At 38.5% G+C, this 20,532-nt stretch overlaps 1 protein-coding gene across 6 annotated transcripts; it reads left to right on the forward strand.

Moving 5' to 3' along the window:
* Positions 1–1,173: 1,173 nt before the first annotated feature.
* Positions 1,174–20,005, forward strand: LOC107225997 (ATP-binding cassette subfamily C member 4). Of its 6 annotated transcripts, none has more exons than XM_046741158.1 (18): positions 1,178–1,313; positions 1,606–1,757; positions 6,831–6,973; positions 7,139–7,249; positions 8,079–8,454; positions 8,863–8,994; positions 9,060–9,251; positions 9,434–9,742; positions 9,830–10,291; positions 10,734–11,039; positions 11,553–11,696; positions 12,251–12,788; positions 12,857–13,087; positions 13,790–14,026; positions 15,188–15,450; positions 16,209–16,654; positions 18,127–18,256; positions 19,728–20,005. In XM_046741158.1, the coding sequence occupies exons 3-18, from the start codon at positions 6,900–6,902 to the stop codon at positions 19,935–19,937; spliced, it is 4,161 nt and encodes a 1,386-aa protein (XP_046597114.1). In that variant the 5' UTR covers positions 1,178–1,313; positions 1,606–1,757; positions 6,831–6,899; the 3' UTR covers positions 19,938–20,005. The 6 variants fall into 6 exon arrangements, with proteins under 6 accessions (XP_015522143.2, XP_046597114.1, XP_046597117.1 ...); XM_046741161.1 differs by having other exon boundaries at positions 12,260–12,788; XM_015666657.2 differs by lacking the exon at positions 1,606–1,757 and having other exon boundaries at positions 1,174–1,313.
* The last annotated feature ends 527 nt before the right edge of the window (positions 20,006–20,532 follow it).

A 20,532-nucleotide genomic window follows, 5' to 3' on the forward strand; every position in this document is an offset into this window, starting at 1 on the left:
ATTCAATTATTTTTGTACGCGGGTACCCGGGTACAGTGCTCCCCCCCTAAGATTTCAGACTCGGGGCTCTGGTTCCAGGAAAAATATCTTAGAGAGGTATCCCCTCTACTCTTAAAAGGTGGGGTGTATATGTAGACAGCTGACTTATAGTAGCGGCTTACGCGCATGCGCAAGTAAACAACACTGAGTATAGTGGGGAAGCCGAATTGCGGGGAAATGATAGTAAAATGAGGGGAAGTAATATCTTACAGAGGGATATCTTAGGGGGGGAGCACTGTATCTGGTTGGACTATACGTGTGCGTTTTTCAATTTTGAATTTTTCTTAGTTAAAAATAAAAAGAATAAAAAAAATGTTTTCAATGCATAGTTTGGTAGAAAAACGGTCAAATCGTGGAGATCCGGAAGGTTTTTAGCGATTTTTCTGAAGGGAAAAAACGATTCAACAAAATGTATGTCGATGAGCACCTGTGATAAAGATCAGAGAATGTCGTGCACACTCGAGTGTGATTGGTGTAGGGCCTCCAATTCGTCATAAATCGCTTCCCGTCTTGTCCGTTAAGCCGAAACGTTTTGGTTTTTTATGAATAAAAGTTTATTTCGACATTGACCTTCACACCCAACAATACCACTCTATCCTCTTGTCCATTAGTGGCTCTATAGAGAGAGTGCACTGTATATAAAATTTAAAGACTTAATTAGATCTACATAAATAGATCTGATATGATCGTATATTATTTACGGATAAGATTGGATGTATACAAAGAATGGATCTAATTAGATCAAATAAAGTCTATCAATTCTTTCCTGAAATTAATTTTGAAAATCTAACATCACGTGAATGACAGTGAATAGCATGGAAGATGACAATCTTTCACGGTAATAAAATTTTTTAGTAAAAACGGAAATAAAATGGGAGAAGAAAGAAGACAATTATGATTCAACTACGTTCGTCCTTCCGGCTAACAGAGAAATCCTTCATTCCCGGTTTGTGCAATTCAATCCACTTACGTACCGGATTGTCAACGCAGATGTAAAAACCAGTGTCGACACTGGGTAGGTATACTAAGATAACAGACGCGTAAATAGTGACATGAAATGAAAGAGAAAGCGCTAAGAAGTTGGTACGAATTTTGAGCCGAAGTTGACGTCACCAAGTTCGAAACTCAATAAATCAGTCATTCTAGCTCTGACCCCTGAAGGTATAACATGCCAAGTGGTTGTCAATGCCAAGTGCGAGGTTGTGGAATATTGATCAAAGTGCTGCGAAGGGGCCAGTCAATCAGCTCATTGTGAATCGGGGATAGTGATCAACGTGAGTAAAATTGATAATTTTCGTGAGTATCGGATACTTTACATCAATTTTATCGTATCACAGCATTTGTGAATCGTCTTGAGATAATTGTCGATTTCTAGCCGATCTCATTGTAAGCTCACAATCGGTGTAAATCACAGATACCGGTCAACAAGAATGAAAATAATTATTTTCGAGTGTATAATCAGATAGTTTATATTGATTTTACTGTTTTCGAATAATTTTGAACTGCCTTGCAACCGCCGCTTTTTGGCCGATCTTAATCCTTGTGACGATGTATATATTTTGATAGACGAAAGTAAGAACCGAAGTTCGGACGGATCAGCGGATCAGCGGATCAGCAGATCGGCAAATTAGTAAGCCTACGACTTTAGAAGGAGAGAGTTGTGTATGGAGGTGTCAGGAAATCATAAAGTGTGTGAAATCGACTCAAATCCTGATCAGGTAACAAATTCAATAAATAACGACGAACTGAAACAATAAAGAAAGTCACACCATTCTATAATTATAAATACGACACATCAAACACTCTCCCTTCAAATTCTTCGAATAGTTGTTCCGCTCGATTTTATCTATATACACTTTTACCGTCCGTTTTTATGTTATTGTTACTATTTTGTTTTATTCTTACTCGACTATTGTCTCTTATATCTTTTAACTTATGCACCTGTGCCGTCCACTTATATTTTTTAAACTATCAAACCAAGTTTGTTGGGTTGCGACGTGCAGGGACTATAAATTGGGTATTCTGTACTATTAAATTATAGTTGACTTTTTAAACCAAAATGACCCAAATAAATGCATAATTTTCTCTTTGATCGTCAACAACTATTTCTCGTAATTGTCTATTTATTTCCCTTTCTTTTATATTTGACTTATAATCAATAAACTAAAATTCATCACATCCTACCCTTAACAATTGCTTTGCAACAACCGGTTTCGGTACAATTGGACGGTGTTTTTATTTGTTATATTGCCAATAGTATCCTATCTTCGTCACTCGTTGATCGAGCATCTCTGTTTACTTCGATAGTTCCTAGGAATTCCCACCTCGTTTACCAGCGTGAAATAATATTCTTCCTCTCAGAACGTGATTGATGCCGATCCAGGGCGGACGGCAACTAACGAGTCGTAGTGTATGGTATATAAATCTGTTGACAAAATGCAGTGGGTGGTGCGCGTGTGAAACAAATGACGCGAGCTTAGCGAGTGGTTAACAACCGAGGCGTGTTCCATTGGTGCATTACCGATTTACTATTCTTCGTAAATTGTGCCGATTCGTAAACGAGGATAATAGATAGAACTTTCAAACAATCGAATCTGCCGATTTCATAACCGATTTCCCGACTTGAAAGTGTGTATAATTAACAGAGTTACATTTTTCTTCCTTCAGATCGCGTTGTACTCGAGGAATATCGCAATCGAACATTGTAAACCGATTTTGATAACGATTTCTTTGGTTCAAATTTCCGAAGGTCTCGACTTTTTTTTAAAACTCTCCAAACATGTCTAATTTTGGGCAAAGAAGCCTACAACGCGTATTTGCATGGTTTGGGATCGAGGTTACACCTCACATTATACGAATGGAATATCTCTGGGTACAGGATTGACCATAATGATCGATTACTATCCTGATGCAAAATAATTGGTGCCTCCAGCGATTATCAAATCTTGTCGCGAATGATATCGATGTGTAGTTGTATAACTGTGTCATACTAAAAAGTGATAGAGATGCATGAATGAAAATTCCTCGGTTTCAAACGAGACGCTACGAAAATTTCTTTGCCAGGAAGATTTTTTCGGGTGCGATGAACCTCGAAATTTTTCGGGATAGAACAAATATTTTGATGGAATTGTGCGTCTTTTTTTCTTTCAAATTCAACACTCGAAGTGAATCGCAATTATAACAAAAGTTTCGGTCTCCTTGTTTTGATTCATTTACAGAAATGTGTCATTTAAAATTTCTCAGTTTCGCAGTAGGATTTGAAATTAATGCAAATCATGAGAGATGAGGAAACGTGCAAAAAACTAAGAATTTCGCATGAAAATATAGGAACAAATGTGTCAGAATGACCAAACTGAACATTTTAACTTTTTTCAATGTACGATATTACAATTAAAATAACGTGGCCTATTTTGTCTTCAGTTTCTTGGTAAGGTTGAGTTCAGGCGCCGAAAATTTATCGCACCGGTGAATTTACATAGCACTTGCGTCAATAACAGCCATTCTGCTCATGTTTCGTCAGTATTCAAGTATACTTGCAATCTTGACTATTCTCATTAAATTTTTCTTGCCCCAAGTTTGGGAAAAAAGTATCGCATCAGATTGACCCTTCAGAGTTAATAGGCTTAATAAACATTATCACGCAATTTTATCAATAACCTAGTCAATGCTGCTTCGAATTGTGCACCTAGTAATTGATCGGTTGATGATTCTGATGGATCGAAAATTGGAAATTTTTTCAATTTGAACTGTTTTATAACTTTTTGCCATATTCAGTTTCTTCCGTGTTTATCGATTGTAAGGCATTACCGATGTATACAACGATCGATGAGATCAATGAAGACTAACGACTTTTTTAATACTCGTCTCGAAGGCTGTCTGTTGCAAATTATCGGTATTCTGTGAAGAACGAACCGGCTGATGTGTTTCAAGATGTACTTGGAATCGATAAAAATACTTTTTCGTATCGTTTTTCCGCTACCGTTTTAATTCTTTGAAAATTGGAAATAAAAAGAAGATTATTTAATAAATAACATTGACCGGAAAATTTGAGTGAAAAAAAATTTATCTGCGTATAATAATTGTAGAGGAGGTCGTTCCTAAATTACGCTACCACTTGGGGGTGGGGGATCCATCGAAGTAACGTTACCATTAAAAAATGCGATCTCTTTCCATTGTCCGTGTTTATTCGAATTTTAATTTAACGTAGTTTATGGATGGCCCTTAAAAAGTGACAGTGAGGTGAAAAAACCTCGTTTCATAAAATATAATTAATACCAACTGCTTATAGTTATGTACTTAATCTTCCATTTCGTTACAGTTTCAGCAGTCACATAGGTGGTAACAAAGAATCGTATACTCTATCTACGTTACAGCTGTGTATAAGTATACAATATTGACAAGTTTACACAGCCGGATTACATAGCGGTTCGTGTGAAATCCGTTTCGCGAAATAGCATGCAAAACATTCACATTGATCACATATATATATATATATATATATACGAAGTATCTGCGTATATCATCAAGTGACATAAAAAAAGGAACGAGATAGAACGAGGCAAAACGTGTCAAACTCGTTTTTGTTACCGGTCACTCGATGTAACGCTGTTGAAACACTCAAACAGGTACTCTAGTCGATTTCGACGCTGACGTATATATTTCCAAATAGGGATGTCTACGTGTCTCGCGAAATGGTATTTTCTGTAACACGGAAACAAAGTTTGCAATATGAATCACAGTCGGCAAAGTGATTTATCGGAGTTTGCAGAATTTCAGACATAACATTAAGCCTTGTCAATATTTTGTGACAAACAATTACGCTGCAAATAACTTTGAAATGAGAGATATGAGAAGCTAAGTATCTTGCAGCATGTTGACTGAGGCTATTCCTGTTTTATCCGAAAACATATCTAGTATTGCATCGTCAGCCACTTCTAGCTTGGGGCGCAAATGTTTCGAGAGCATTGAAACGACCTTTTCAAAATCACTTGGGTTAGTTATTCTCCTGCGGTACTTACAACATGTAGAAAACTAAGAAAATGTCCAAGGATTTGATATATATCATATTTCTCATCAAATGCAACAGATCTTACGATAATTAACAGATGTTCCTTTCGACTTTTATCGGGTGGACTATTTACAATTATTGAACAATATTTAACAGTCAAGATCAAGTTTACGAAGTGCTTCCTTATTTTATTTGATATTAACAAAATTAGTTTATTTTATATACTTTTACTAGAGTAATGATCATTTATTTCATTTTTGAAAACGCGACGAAAATGCTTTTTCATAGTTACATACAATTTAACGAGATGGGTAAAGTTTACACGTAGGGCAAGGCATTGTAGAAAAGTAATTACACGTTTCAAAATATCGCGTCGGTATTGCGCTTCTCTTTGCATTACACGATCATGATAGGCGACGAATCTTTTCCTTCAATTTTAACCACGAATGAACTTCTTTCCACTTTGTAACGGTTTCATAATGTTTTTCAAATCTAGACGTCAGAAGAGCCTGGATTACCCAATCAGGAAATTCAGAGTCAAGTTTCGGTATTTATAGATCAAGGAAAATTAATGCAAAAGTCTTAAGCCTAGGATTGCCGTTTATGACAAAGAATGATTCATAATTGAAACGATCACATTAATGAATGATGTAATTTTACTTCCTAACTTTGATAAAATGCGGTTCAGTTCACTTGTAGAGAAATTCTCAAAAAGTAAAACGAAATTAATTTTCTCTACAACTCTTCAGGCAACCATAAGATCGAAACGTGCAACATAATTACAGATTTCAATTAATAGACTCGCGTATTGACCTTTTTAAGCAAAATGAACTTCATTGGCTCGAAATCGGGCGAATAATGCGATTTTTGTCGTTAGTTTGAATGTGAAGATTATGGTTTTTGCTACGTCTCGAAAAGATTCTTTCGACAACATTCCATGTTCTTCAAATAACAGCTACACTTTTGAAATCTTGACTTTATGCCTCTTTCTTTTTTACCAATAATTTTTTTTCGCATCAATTATATTACAAGGTCTTTAAACGCGCACAGACGTATTTCAAGCATCTGCAGGTTGGTTTTCTCAAAGCGAGACGCAAGTTGTTTCATATATTTCGGGAAGCAATGATAACATTAGTGGTAATAAAGGAGTAGCACGCTGTAATCCTAAGACGCAATTGTCACGTTCACATATGACATTTAATCTTAAAAATAATTGATTTCAAAAGAGAAGGGATAGAATAGAAGAATAAGGAATAAATGCATAATAGGGACGAGAAGCGTGAGAGTAAATCACGTGGCAATTACAAATCATTGCATGTAGCTTATTTGTATACAATGCATCTTATGCCTATATCGATGAAGGCCGAAGAAACCATGATGCAATGTCTATAAAACAGCCTACCGATCAACTCGCTAAACTTGAAATTCTTGTTTCCCGACTGTTTCGCTCATGGTCGTTAATATGTAATATATTCACATAATCCGCAGCAGGTATACACCATAATGACGTATCATAGGTGGGTCAATGAGCTGCGGTATGTGGAGAACCAAGTTCCGCGGTTCGACTAACAATAAGTCGAAGAATACCGAAACTTTCAACAATTTGTTCCAACTGTGTGATAAAAATCTCGTCAATAATTGTCAGTGTACCTTCCGTATCAAATAGAATATAGCGCCATCGAATAGTATGTTTCACACGATAAGTTTTAAGTAAAAGTACAGTTCAATAGACCCAAAAAAGTAGCCTCGAAAACAGACGGAACGATTGTTTCTTTGTTTCCAGATCATCGTTACTTAACGTTGATGCAGCGGTATCCAACCTAGGAAATATTTCAAGAAAATTTTTCGAGACATGGACACTAGGGAAAAACAGAGCTGCAGAAATCCCGAGGAGAAGTCGAATCCTTTGAGCTATCTGTGCTTCGGGTGAGTAAGACACTTGTCATAAAAAAAAATTTAAAAAAAAATGGTCGTCATCGTTTTACTTTTGGGCAATCGTAATTTTTAGTAGGGTGAAATTAATGTTTCAATAAAAAAAATAAATAAAAATTTAATAAAATAAAAGCCTCCTTCATTTTTAAAATCACGCAGATGGACAGCGGACATTTTTTGGAAAGGGGCGACACGAGATCTTCAAATCTCGGACTTATACGATCCCTTGAAGTCCGATGAATCCGAACGTCTGGGCGATCGTCTCGAAAGGTGAGAAAAAACCATGGAATCCCGTGATTGAACTATTTAAACAACTCTTCCTTCAATCAACGGAAATGAATATAATCAAACAGAATAGCAACCGCCAGTCGAAGGATTTATGACACAGAATCTAAATCCGAATTGAAAATGAATCTAGCATTTTTACTTGAGGTGAAAATAAGGTTTTCAACCACGGTGAAAACCCGGTTCTGATGCATGAAATTTAGCGAGAGCTTGAATCAACATTTTGGGTTTCGTTCAAAGTCTCTGGTGCATTTAGTTCTCGATTTACAATCTGTTAGAAAATGCCGGAAACAGTGATAACAAAAAATTCTGAAAAACCTATTGTACTTGTCCTGAAGTTGAAATCATAATTTTAACCCGCGTGTGAAATTAATGAAACAAGGAATGCAAATAGACAGGGGTGAAAATCACCCTTTGCCATTGGTACACACCATATTTTTTGTAACACATGTACAGATTTTGCGTTTACATTTGTCAAAAGTCGGAGATCAAATCACATTGATCAATAAAATGAAATGTCTACGTAATTAGGAAATTAATACAACATGTATATTTTTTCGATTTATTTGTAATATACTTACTGCCCACCAGTCGTAAAAGGGCTACTTTGGTCTCGGATTTTGAGTTAAAAAAAAATGCGAAAATCGTGCATGTGTTACAAAAAACACGTTGTTGTTGGCTCTTTGTTATTGAATCAATCTCTGGAAGAACTAGACGATAATCCATCAGTAACACCCGGTTTTATTTGAAACTTGCCCTTTCCGTTGACCTGTATATGATCACATTTATTTAAATCCATTTCTGCCCACAACAGGGAGTGGAATATGGAGTTAGCCAAGGCGAACAAGGTGCAGGTGGTTGGAAAAAACGGGAAAACAGTACCAAGCAGAAAGCCGTCGCTCGGCGCAGCGATAGCACGAATGTTCTGGGCGAGATACATGATCCAGGGTCTACTGATGCTGGTGCAATCAGCGGTGCTTCGAGTATATCTGCCGATCCTTCAGGGCTGGGTGGTCAGCCATTTCAATCCCGGTGTCAATCCGGTGAGCCGAAATGACGCCATCCTTTACGCTGGTCTGCTTATCCTCACGAATCTCCTAGTCATATTCACGATACATCACACAGGACTTCGCAATAGACAGATTGGAATGTGTGTCAGAGTTGCTTGCTGCTCCATCATATACAGAAAGGTTTGTGCACAGGGTTTGGAAACTGCGTTGTGGTTCTGTTTCCTCCTGACATCTTATTTCACCCGACAAACGGAAACCAGTCATTGAATCTAAGGCTGACCCTCTTCATGGTCTTCGGAAAGGTCAGAAAATGAGAAATCCAGCCGAACGTTGGATGTAGGTAGTCAGTGTTGTTCAAACGTGATTTTTAGTTTTTCGTGATCTTGTTACATGTTGTCGTCAGTGCGATTAGATCACTTCTGGGAAGTGCACGGTCTTCCGGAAATCCGAAGGCATTCGTGATGGTCTCTTATGGTCGTTTCGACCGGTTTTGTCAGAACCCTCTTGAGGATACACATTCTACGAACAACAAAGTTTTTTTTTTTATCAATTTTTGGTAATTGTAGCGTTACTAATTCACTGTTTCAGGTTCTTAGGCTGAATCAGGCTGCCGTGAACAACACAGCGGCAGGTCAAGTTTCGAACTTAATAAGCAACGACGTGGCTCGTTTTGATATCGTGCCCCTGTACTTCCACCATCTCTGGATCATGCCGATTCAGGTAAGACTCGCTATTATTGCAAACTCTTCGTCGTTCTACATAAACCAGAATATTTTTGGCTTCAGGTCTCGATCATGGGGTATATCATGTGGCGATCTGTAGGAGTTGCCGCTGTGGTTGGAGTCGCCTCGGTGACATTGCAGAATTTGCCCATTCAGATGTACCTCGGCCGACTCGGTGCCAATCTGAGAGCTAAAATCGCGTCTAAAACCGATGAGCGGGTTCAGAAGATGAAGGAATTGATCTCCGGAATACAGGTAAGATGAATGGTGGAATGTAATGACACGTTCAGTGTTAGTTGTTGCATAAGATTGTTTTTGACATTAAGTCTCCATGGCCAGAGAATCTGAATGAAGTGTGGTACAATTAGATGGAGTTGTGAACTGGCGAGATCTGATCATGTCCAAATCACGATGCACTGATCTTCTCGGTTAAACAGATAGTGAAGATGTACTCTTGGGAAGAACCGTTCGAGATTGTAGTATCGACAATTCGAGCCTTGGAGATCAGGCTGATAAAGTACACGTCGTATCTGAGGGGTTTTTACCTGAGCATTATACTATTCTCGGAGAGACTGTCCCTCTATTTCACGCTGTTCACATTTGTTATGATGGGAAATTCGCTGACTGCTGAAATCACGTTCGTAATATCGAGTTTCTTCAGTGTGATGATGTTCACATGCGTAGTTTGCGTTCCTCAAGCAATCATAATGGCCGGAGAGACTGCAGTGACTCTTGACAGGTTGACGGTCAGTATCGCAGAATTAATTTTCCATTACGAGAGTTCGATCCTCATCTATTTGACCATTTCCAAATTTGTCTCGACTGATTTGCAGGAATTTTTGCTGCTGGACGAGGTCCAGTGCCTTGAAAATGGAAAAAACAAGCTGTCAACAGAAATCAGAAGTGAGCCCGATGTCATAGAAGTGATGAAGAGGAACTGGAGGCTCGAGAACGGTGTTGGCATCGAAATGAAAAATGTCGCCGCGAATTGGATTTTGGGTAAACTGCCACCGACACTGTGCGAGGTTTCGTTGACGATAAGGAGCAAGTCCTTGTCAGTTTTGGTCGGCCCCGTCGGTTCGGGCAAATCATCCTTGCTGCATCTCATTTTGGGTGAATTACCAGTTGGAGCTGGAAATCTGTCGTTATACGCTGGCGAAAATAAACCAGAAAACCAAATCACCAGTCGTGACATTAGCATCTCGTACACCAGCCAGGATCCTTGGCTGTTCTCTGGTTCCATACGCGAGAACATTCTGTTCGGTCAGCCCTATGATAAAAATCGGTACCAAGAGGTGGGAAGCCATTACCGAGGAGACTTACCGACCGAGTAAGCAGACCGTATTTTACAGTTTCTTATTCTCCCGAGTATTTAAATCGTTTCAATATTTTGAACTTTGCTTGTACGGCCATCAAGAAAAGTTTGGGAAGTAGATGGAAGCGCTATAAATGTACTAGTGAAAGCATATCAACCGTTTTGAGCTTATGGCAGACTATTCTGTCACAGTTACATCTCATATCTTTTGCAATTTTTGATCAAATTCTCTTAGAGAACATACACATTCGCCCATAAGCCTTATCATTCCCTAAACTTGTTGGTATTCGATCACTAAGGAGAAAGAAGAAGTGTAAAATATAATCTACTTAATTCGTCGGTAAAACAGAAATGTCCATAATCTAAGAATGAAGAAGTAACGATATTCTGGAGTTTTCGAGCACTGCGTACAACCATTACAGGTAACCAAAGTCTGCGCCTTGCTCAAGGACTTCGCTCAGCTTCCTCAGGGTGACTTGAGTTACGTTGGTGAAGGGGGAGCATCTCTTTCTGGAGGCCAGAGGGCGCGCGTCAATTTGGCTAGAGCCATTTACAGGGATGCTGATCTCTACCTTCTCGACGATCCTCTGAGTGCCGTAGACGCTCACGTCGGTCGCCACTTGTTCGATGAATGTATCAATGGGTTCCTTAAGGGGAAAACCCGGATCCTTGTCACTCATCAGCTCCAACATCTTAAGCAGGCGGATGTCGTCATTGTTTTGAATCGCGTAAGCCCATCCGCTATAATGCCATAAGAACATGTCGGAATATGTACTTTTCAATACACGTCTTAAAAGTTTCGAGTAACTTTTCGCAGACCTTGACTGTTACGATTTTACCGATAGTTACTTTCATGCAATTTCAAAACGCTCAGTAATTTAATAGCGAGGTTGAAATAGTTTGCAGATATCTTCAGAGTTTCGATCGATACCGAGATTCAAAATTCTTAAGACGAAAATTTTATATCTATCGATAAAACCGACAGGTGATTCAAATATTTTAAGCACTTGTTGGGGAAATTTGCATTGTAAGTTTTGATACGAATTCTGGTATTTTCATGCAATTTTTTGTGCAATATTTGGAAGTGTTCGAATAACGTGAGTGTAATGAAGTTGATGGTATTTTTTTTTTAATTTTTGGAAATTTTATGCACAACATAGTCAGACATATTTTTTTACCATGGATTTATTCATAAAAGGTCAAATAAGAATCGAGATCGATACGAAGATGTTTTATTTCAGGGCAAAGTTCAACGGCAAGGAGCTTATGAAGAGGTCGCCACGTTAAATCTGGACTCCATAGTTTCACAATCTGTCGAGCCAGAAGTATCTACTATCGAAATTGAGTACGCTGTGGAAAGTCAGGAGGAGAAGATCGACTTCACGGTATAAATCGTTATTTATTGTGCATGTTTCTTTCCTCGGAAAACTCTTTTTCGAACTGGAAACTGAGAAATTAAATAATCAAGCTCATGCTAATACGATTTCTGAAAAATTAGGTCAAGTTCTCGCGAGCTGTTAAGTCACTAATTCCGAATATGCAATTCAAATGAATCATTTCCGATCGGATTACCAAGCATCGTATTTTAAAATTCAACAAGAATTTTTTTCATAATCAAATCCGGCTAAAGGTCGTAAAGACACTTGAGAGGAATTTTTGGACTTTTGATATTTTTGATGTCTTTTGATGGACGTATTCAGTGGATCAACAGTGATCGACAAAAAGCAGCAAGAAATCAGATCTGCATGAAAAATGTATCGAATGTTTTTGCTAATTTCGGCTTTAAATCTGGGATCACTTGTCATGCGAAATCGACTTTTTCCTAATACCTAAAAAAAGGCGACCCAAAAACTCACAGGTCCATATGTAAGAAAGCAAGTCAAAAACTCCCCTGAAAAATCGCTCTTTTCATTGTAACAGTCATAAAAATGGCGCTTAGAAATTGCAGACTGAAAAATTGAACGGTAAGGCGGAAACTAAGTCCGAGGCGACCGAGGCAAGTAAGGAGAGTGGAGATTTAACAGAGGAGCAAATGGCGACGGGAGAAATATCGAACAAAGTGTACTGGGAGTACTTCAGGTCTGGTGGTAACATCTGCTCACTGATATTCTTCTTGGTGATATTCGTAACCGGTCAAATAGCGGCGAGTGGCACCGACTACTGGATAACCCACTGGACAAACCAGGAGACGCTGAGGATCTCTTTGAGCCTGAACAAATCGTCGACTGTTTCGAATCAAACGGTTGACCAAACAGAGAACACCGGGCACCTGAAATGGTTCGACGAATACGGCGTAATTCGTCCCATCGTAGCGGTTTACGTTTACACATTCTGCATAGCCGGCTGCGTATTCTTCGCAATCTTCAGAAGCGTGCTATTCATGAAGCTCTGCATGAACGCGAGTCAGAATATCCACAACACCATGTTCTCTAATCTTCTGCAAGCCACAATGAGGTTCTTCAACACCAATCCAACTGGTGAGTCGATGCGATGATAACGATGGCACAGATTTTTAAATAATTTCTCCTTTTATTCTGCATCGTAGGCAGGATTTTGAATCGCTTCTCCAAGGACATTGGAACCATGGATGAGTTGCTTCCAAGAACGATGCTCGAAGCGTTCCAGATATTCATGTACATGGTAGGCATCCTGGTCATGATCGCGATTGTTAATACTTGGTTGATCCTGCCGATTATTCTGATGAGTGGTATCTTCTACGTCATTAGGAGCTATTATCTGAAAACTGCGCAGAACATTAAGCGACTGGAATGCGTCAGTAAGTCAAAATCCACACGTCCACGATTCTGTCTTTCGATTTATCATGTTTCAGGTCCGACAACTTGTTCGAAAATTGTACACAGAGTTATCAAATTTTATGCAACGAGAAACGTAATTTTTCACGTTATTCTCAACATCTTATTGACTCGCTACAGTTTCGTCGACAACGTTCAAAAATGTATGATAATTCTCAAGCAATATTTGAACTTTTTCGAGTACGCAAGTGTTCGAATAATTGAACTCTGTGAAAAATTGTACCAGCTACAAGTCAGTTTAGCCTGCCTTTTGTCGGGGCTCGATATCGCATCTCGGGCTGCAATTGCTCGCAATATCATCAATTCCGATGGATTTTGAATCTGTAAAACGGCACGTCAAAATGCCACAAAAATTATCTGGAATGTATTTCAGATTTTTTGAAAGATTTGTAACCAAATTGTGGTTAGTTAAAGATGAGCTACGGAACAAATGATGCTCAAAAACTACGTTTCTCAACGCATAAAAACCGGTAACTTGGACTGAGAATTTTCTAGAACAATAAGCAAGAGCTGCTTGGATACACAAAGCTCTAAACTTTTCAACGCCTTTTAGATCAATGCTCTAACATCTGCACTCGCATTTTTTTTTTTTTTTTGCTGAGCTGTTGGGCTTGGGACGTAGGTGATCTTATTTATTGGGATGATACATAATGAGTGTTGTTTAGCGAAGAGTCCGGTGTTTTCACACGTCAGCTCAACCCTCGATGGATTAACGACGATAAGAAGCCGAGGACCGCGAGTGGAAGAATTGCTCCAGAAAGAGTTTGATCGATACCAAGATGCGCACACCGGCGCCTGGTACTTGACGATAACGACAGCAACCGCGCTCGGATTTGTCATGGACATAATTTCGTGCGTTTTCATAGCCTGCGTTTGCTTCACGATGATCCTGACGAATGTTGGTGGGTATTTTTTACTTTTCATCGCCTACGGTGATACAAGAATTGTATTGGTGTCGGTCAAAAACGATTTTTTTAACATGGATAAATTTTTATGTTTTCTGACCTCCAGTATGCAAAAAACGGATTCTTAGGCAAATATCGGTCGACTTTCCGTTCCGACAAACTTCCGCGATGATTTCGAAAATGGGTGGATGAAAAATTCACCGGATTTTACATCGAAATGACGAGCATGAAAAATTGTCGTGACTCATTTTTTACTGCTTCTATCCGAAAACTTCGAAATTCGAACAAATTTGAAGCAGTTGGACACAGCTTATTTGATGTTTATCAAAAGTTTTATACCAATTGTTACCCAGTAAACACAGAATTGCCGATATTGTAATGGGCCAGCATCGGCGACGAACACAGTTTTATCTACAATTCGATCGTTTTATATCGGCCTCTCCAGCGGACGGATAACGTTATATCAAATTTTAAATATAATGTCCACATCCGGACTGCCATCACTTTGACTTTATAATACATGGGAATGCTAGGATTTTGATGGCTTAGTACGGGCAACGCCGACTGGCTTACGATCGTCATATGTCATAGTTTGTACGACGAAAGTAATTTTCATGTATCCATGATATGGAGTTCTTGCCGGGCACATGGTATTTAGAATTAACCGGTTTACCTGTTTACCGATCCAAACGTGTAGGTGATCAGTAATCTTTGATCCAAATATAATGCGTTAATGAAGCAATAGCAAAAAAATCTTGACAAAATTCTTCATTAAAGAGGCCAAAAATGTAATGTCTTCAAACTGAAAATCCTGTACAAAGACCGATGTTTCCGAGGAATAATAAAATTATCCTCGCCCCCTTTCTTGGGGCTTTGAAAAATCAACTATATACTCGGATATTGATAACCTGCCGCCCTTGACGATGACACAATCATAAATCAAAATTATTGTGATTCGTAATTCCTGTTGAGGTAATTTCTAGTACCCTATCACAATACGAAACACGGTAAAATAGATTGAGATGATAAAATTTGTTATTTATTTTTGTTTAAATTAAAAAACTGTTTCACGAAAAAGAGAGAGTATCAGTGACACAAGATTCTGATCATACTTTACGGTACTTTTTTGCGACTTTAGAGCAATGAATTGGGTTTCAGGTGACACTCTTCCCGGCTCCGTGGGACTAGCTATTTCTCAGTCCCTTATGCTAACTGGAATCCTTCAGTATGGCGTTAGGCAAGGCGCCGAAGTCATCTCCCTCATGACTTCGGTCGAGAGGGTTCTTCAGTACACAAATCTGCCAAAGGAGGGACCCTTCAAAACCGACAACCCACCGTCGCCATCTTGGCCTTCGAAAGGTGCTTTGGCCTTCAATAAAATGTCCATGCGATACGCCGCCGAGAAGCCGCTGGTCTTGAAGGTGAATAAAAAAATTTATCATAACCTTATCAAGTGCCTATAGTGCACCTGCTGTCAACTGTTGGATAAGAATTTCCCCAAATTCACCATTTTACGCTGTCAGGGGTTCGCAATTTGAATATTTACGCATTCAAGAGATTTCAAAAACTCTCGTATGATGGGAAAACAATTTTCGACCGACTTGGTGCACGATGTTTGAAAATTTGATAATGTTTCGTAATGAATTTTTGCTATTTTCTAAACGTTTCAAGCACCCCGACAGCATCTTTTTCGACAGATGAGTCGGAGAGATTGAACCGGGGGACTATAATTCATTTGCGATCACTTGCGATTTCAAGTAATTTCATAACTTTTCAACCACGATTTTAGATGAGTTCACGAAATTTGACTAATTGCGATTTTACAAAACCTGATACGATTAAAAATATCTCTTGTAATAATAATTTCATATAATGTCCTAGTGCAATTTCAAATATTCTTCAAAACCTTAAGCTTTTCCAGTGTGATGACCGTTATCTTCTACATACCGATTTCAAGTGCTTTTCACTTGTTTTGAATTGATTGCAGTATTGTAAAGTGCGGTAAAAGATTTTAGAAGTTCAAAGCCTTTTGGCTCGAATGATTTTGCGAAAATTTGGTAACGGTTTCGTAACGATTTCACAACGAAGATTCTACATGTTGGAAAGACTTTTATGCGGATCGGTGGAATCCAAAATCTGCCAGACTTCTGACCTCCGTTATTTCGTAATCCTATGGCAGGACCTGAACGTGGCGATAGAACCGGGTCAAAAAATCGGCGTAGTCGGAAGAACCGGCGCCGGTAAATCGTCACTGATTTCCGCGCTGTTTCGGCTGTCAGGAGACGGTCTTGAGGGTGAAATAAATTTGGATGGGATCGACACGAAGTCGATTGGACTGCACGAGCTGCGCCCCCGGATCTCGATCATCCCTCAGGAGCCGATTTTATTCTCGGCGAGCATGCGGTACAACTTGGATCCCTTCGACCAATTTTCGGACGCTCAGCTTTGGGACAGCCTGCGGGAAGTTGAGCTTCATGACGATGTGACGTCTCTGGATTTCAAGGTCGCCGGAGGTGGCGCGAATTTCAGCGTCGGACAACGCCAGCTGATCTGTTTAGCCAGAGCCATCTTGAGGAAGAACAGGATACTCGTTCTCGACGAAGCGACCGCCAACGTTGATCCAAGGTCAGTGCAAACCGTGAGATTGTCAATTTTATCACAAGATGGTCACGCGGTGAGTGCTCGTCAAACGATTGCTCTGAAATGCAACGGAAAAAAAAATAATATAAGCTGAAGTTAAAAATACGAACTTCGGTACCGATTTTTCATTTTAAGCTTCTATGAACGGTGCAGCTGGCTAATTTTTTTTCGGAAAACGTTTTTCTCAAAAGTCAGCGAAAGATTTCTTCATGCCGTTATGTAGTTAATTCAATATTGCCTTTTTTTTTATCGTAATTCAAGTTAATCTGGAACGTTGTGAAATTAAATATTCAATGGTATTTTTTAGCGACTATTTGGAACATGGTCTTTTCAAGGAAATCACATATCGTTGAGAGTGAAATCGAACAAATCAACTAGATTTCTAACTTCTTAACCATTTTGAAGAAATTTGAACTGCAGCATCGATATTTCGGAATTTCCTTGTAATACCAGTCTGCTCGATTTTTACATTTTTTCACAGATCATCGCAGCTGAAAAGTATTGATTTTCACTCATTCGACTTCCTTAATTTATAACTGATTGGATCTCGGGTCTAATTGGTCCAGTAGGTTACGAATCATTCAAATGATAAAAAATTCACATGATTAAATCTTAGAATTTGGCCAATAGACCTTGATGATTTCGGTCCCAATCAATATGGTTCGTCTCAACTTATTCCTGATTAATTAGATTTATGATTCAATCGATCTAGCAACTTTCGACTTATTCAGATACCAAAATTAATTCTTCCGTTTCTATCGAATCATGTTTTCTGAGCTCACAACTCAACCGACTGCCTAGAATGTTGTTTATAAGTTCGGACATTGGCGCATGAAGGTCGGCCAGATATTCCACTTTTTTTTATTATCGCATTATAGTATCATTGAATATTCAGTCTTCCAAGATTTCCTAGACTGATATTTTTTACATCTACATAGAATAAATTTTTTAACGGAGGTCGAATTCAAGCGTCGTTTTTGCCTTACCAATTATTGCCATTATTTAATACAATGTTGTTTTAAGATTTGCTAACTTCAGAATTTATCTGTTTGTTTCGCTCTAAAATAAACGTAAATTGTTTCCCAAACGAATCGATTTGAACACTATTAATAATTAATATAGCCCGCTTTTGTCTTGCTTTATCCTTAGTCACATATCGTAATTTCGTACACAGTAAATTCTTTTGCTAACTCATCATTAGTTTCCATAATTTCACGGCATCGAGTCAGAAACTTGACATTATCCAATCGATATACGTAGTTTACTTTTATCGAGTTTGTCGCATGTCGTCACATTTCTGACCTCAGAAATTGTTCGTTCAGTTTGCGAATAATTCTATCGCGGTTCTCAGATACCGAAAAACGATCCTTGCTCACGGAAAAAATGGTGTCACCTGCGTGAAAAATCGAAATCCTGTTTTGCATCTAGGTCTCAACCTCTTGAATTTCGAATTTTAGCACCGACGCTCTCATCCAAAACACCATCAGACGGAAATTCGCTGATTGCACCGTCCTGACGATAGCTCATCGGTTGAACACGATCATGGACAGTGATAAGGTCCTTGTAATGGACGGAGGTCGGATTGCGGTACGTACAAAAAAGGGATTCTCGTCTTAAACTTGTCCCTCAAATATTTTACTAACTGTCCCACATTTCCCTATTTCTACCGAAACAAAAATGGGCACATCATTTTGTGAATGTGATAACGGTCAAGAGCAATATAACACGACTATAGTATGTACGCGTTTATCAATGTTTTCCTTGGGATTACATGGATTTTCATAATTTTCTTACCGTTACTCTACAATACTCTTAACATAACCTTACTCTACCTTATTCTATTCCTACCGCTTAACAACCCTACTTTCTTTCCTTTCGTTCGCATGCCCATTTATTTCCACTCATTTCGCTTCCCTTCACTCTCTCTCACTCTCTCACTCTCTCCGCGCTTTCGCTTTATTTTCCATTAACATCCTATTCTTACATTTATTTTTTACAATTTCGTTACATTCTGTCTTTTCTTACATTATCCTTTCTATAGACTTCTGTTTCACACTCATTCATCCGTTCACCACTCTTTTCCTCTAATTTACTCCATTTCTCTCATCCACAGCCTTTGGATATGCCGTCAAAAATATGACATGTATTGCATTAAATAGTTCATAGAAAAACGTAATTTTTTTACTTTATTTTAGTTTTTCATTTTATTTTTTTTGCCAGACTTCAATCTTCCACGATGTACGGGCTTAAATGAAAAACCGTTTCCGGAAGGATTTCCTCCGCCTCTTTTACGAATCTCTCATTTCCTCACAGTTTGTTGCATGTACCCACTTCCACTTTTCTTTTTTTCCACTCTCTCAGCGCCTTCCTTGCTTCCTTCGTTTTGTTTTTGACTTCCCCATCCCACCATCCTTTTCTCTGTCTCTCTCCTCCCCTCCGCCCCGCCCCCCTTCGATTCTCGCTCCTTTTTCCACCGCTCTCCTGAATTCCTTCGTTCTCTCTTCTATTTCTTCATTTATTCCTTCGCCTAATATTGCTCCCGGCTATCTTATCTCTCTTTCAAACCTTTCTCTTCCTTCCCTTGTCCAGTGCTCTTTTGTTGCTCCACTTGCAATCTTCTCCGTTCTATCCGACCTTTCCGCTTCCAGCTCTACGATTACCGGATGATGATCCGAGTCTGTCCTATCTCCAGCCTCCTAAATTTTGTTCCGAACCGTTTAAAACCAAAATCCGTTACAATTTCAGTAAAAATTTATTCTGTACTTATTTCAATTGCAGGCAAAAAGGTATCGCACCAGTTTTTAAGAAACAATATTTAGTTGCACAAAATAAACAACATTTGTCCTTTTTGTTTGCTGAGAGATTGTGAGAAAAAAAAAACACACGCGTACACCTGAAAATTGTTTTCTGTTTGGCAAATTTTTTTCAAAATCAAAACTCCCCTCAAGTTCAAATTAATAATTATTGTGGACGGTATACAATAATTTTCTGCTTTGATCTTCTCAACCTTTGATTTTATTATTTGTTTGTGACATTTTTATTTCCTTTTCGCGTACAGGAATATGGCCATCCTTACTTGCTGTTGGAAAATCGTTACGGTAGTTTTTCACAAATGTTACGGCAGACAGGAAAATCGACGGCGGAACAACTTTCCGAGATAGCCGAAAGAGCATATCGATCCGCTAATTCCAATGAAGATGGATCCGATGAGAAACTGAACGAGGAAAGAAGAATTGCAGCTTCTGTAAAAGAAGTTACGTACTTATAACGAAATAGATAAAATTGATAGTTATATGTTTGTAAACGTGAATAAAAAAATAAATGAATATCAATTATCCAGCGCAACGTTCTCTCGTACTTTACAATAGAAAAACGCGTTCCTATTTGAGTTAACCATATTTCGCGTAATTTCTTTTTTTTTGGGTCAAACATTTTATTAAATTTCTTACGGATATTTACGAGTTGTACATTAAGCACTTATCAAATTGTTAATATATTTATTCCTGACTCAACCATAAAGTCAACTATTTTGACCTCATAAGTGGGACGAAAATGACATATTTTTTCCTAAACCGCATTTCCGGGAAATATAAATCCAATTGAAAAGGCCCAATTTTCAAATAATTGTTGCGGCCAGAGTTGAGTCGGAAATAAAGTCCTGCCTGTATATGTAATACAGGGATAAAAGTCGACTATTCCCTTGGGTGATTGCTAATATTTGACTTTATTCCCTTGTTACATAATGTAGTATTGCAAGCAATTTAGATCTCTTTAGAAAAATAGAAGCATGAAGTACCAAAATGTTAAACGAAAGCAATGATATAGATGCTTTGTTTCAAAATGATAAAAAATACTGTCCATTC

This window comes from Neodiprion lecontei, chromosome 5 (assembly GCF_021901455.1).
Source record: "Neodiprion lecontei isolate iyNeoLeco1 chromosome 5, iyNeoLeco1.1, whole genome shotgun sequence".
Taxonomy (NCBI): domain Eukaryota; kingdom Metazoa; phylum Arthropoda; class Insecta; order Hymenoptera; family Diprionidae; genus Neodiprion; species Neodiprion lecontei.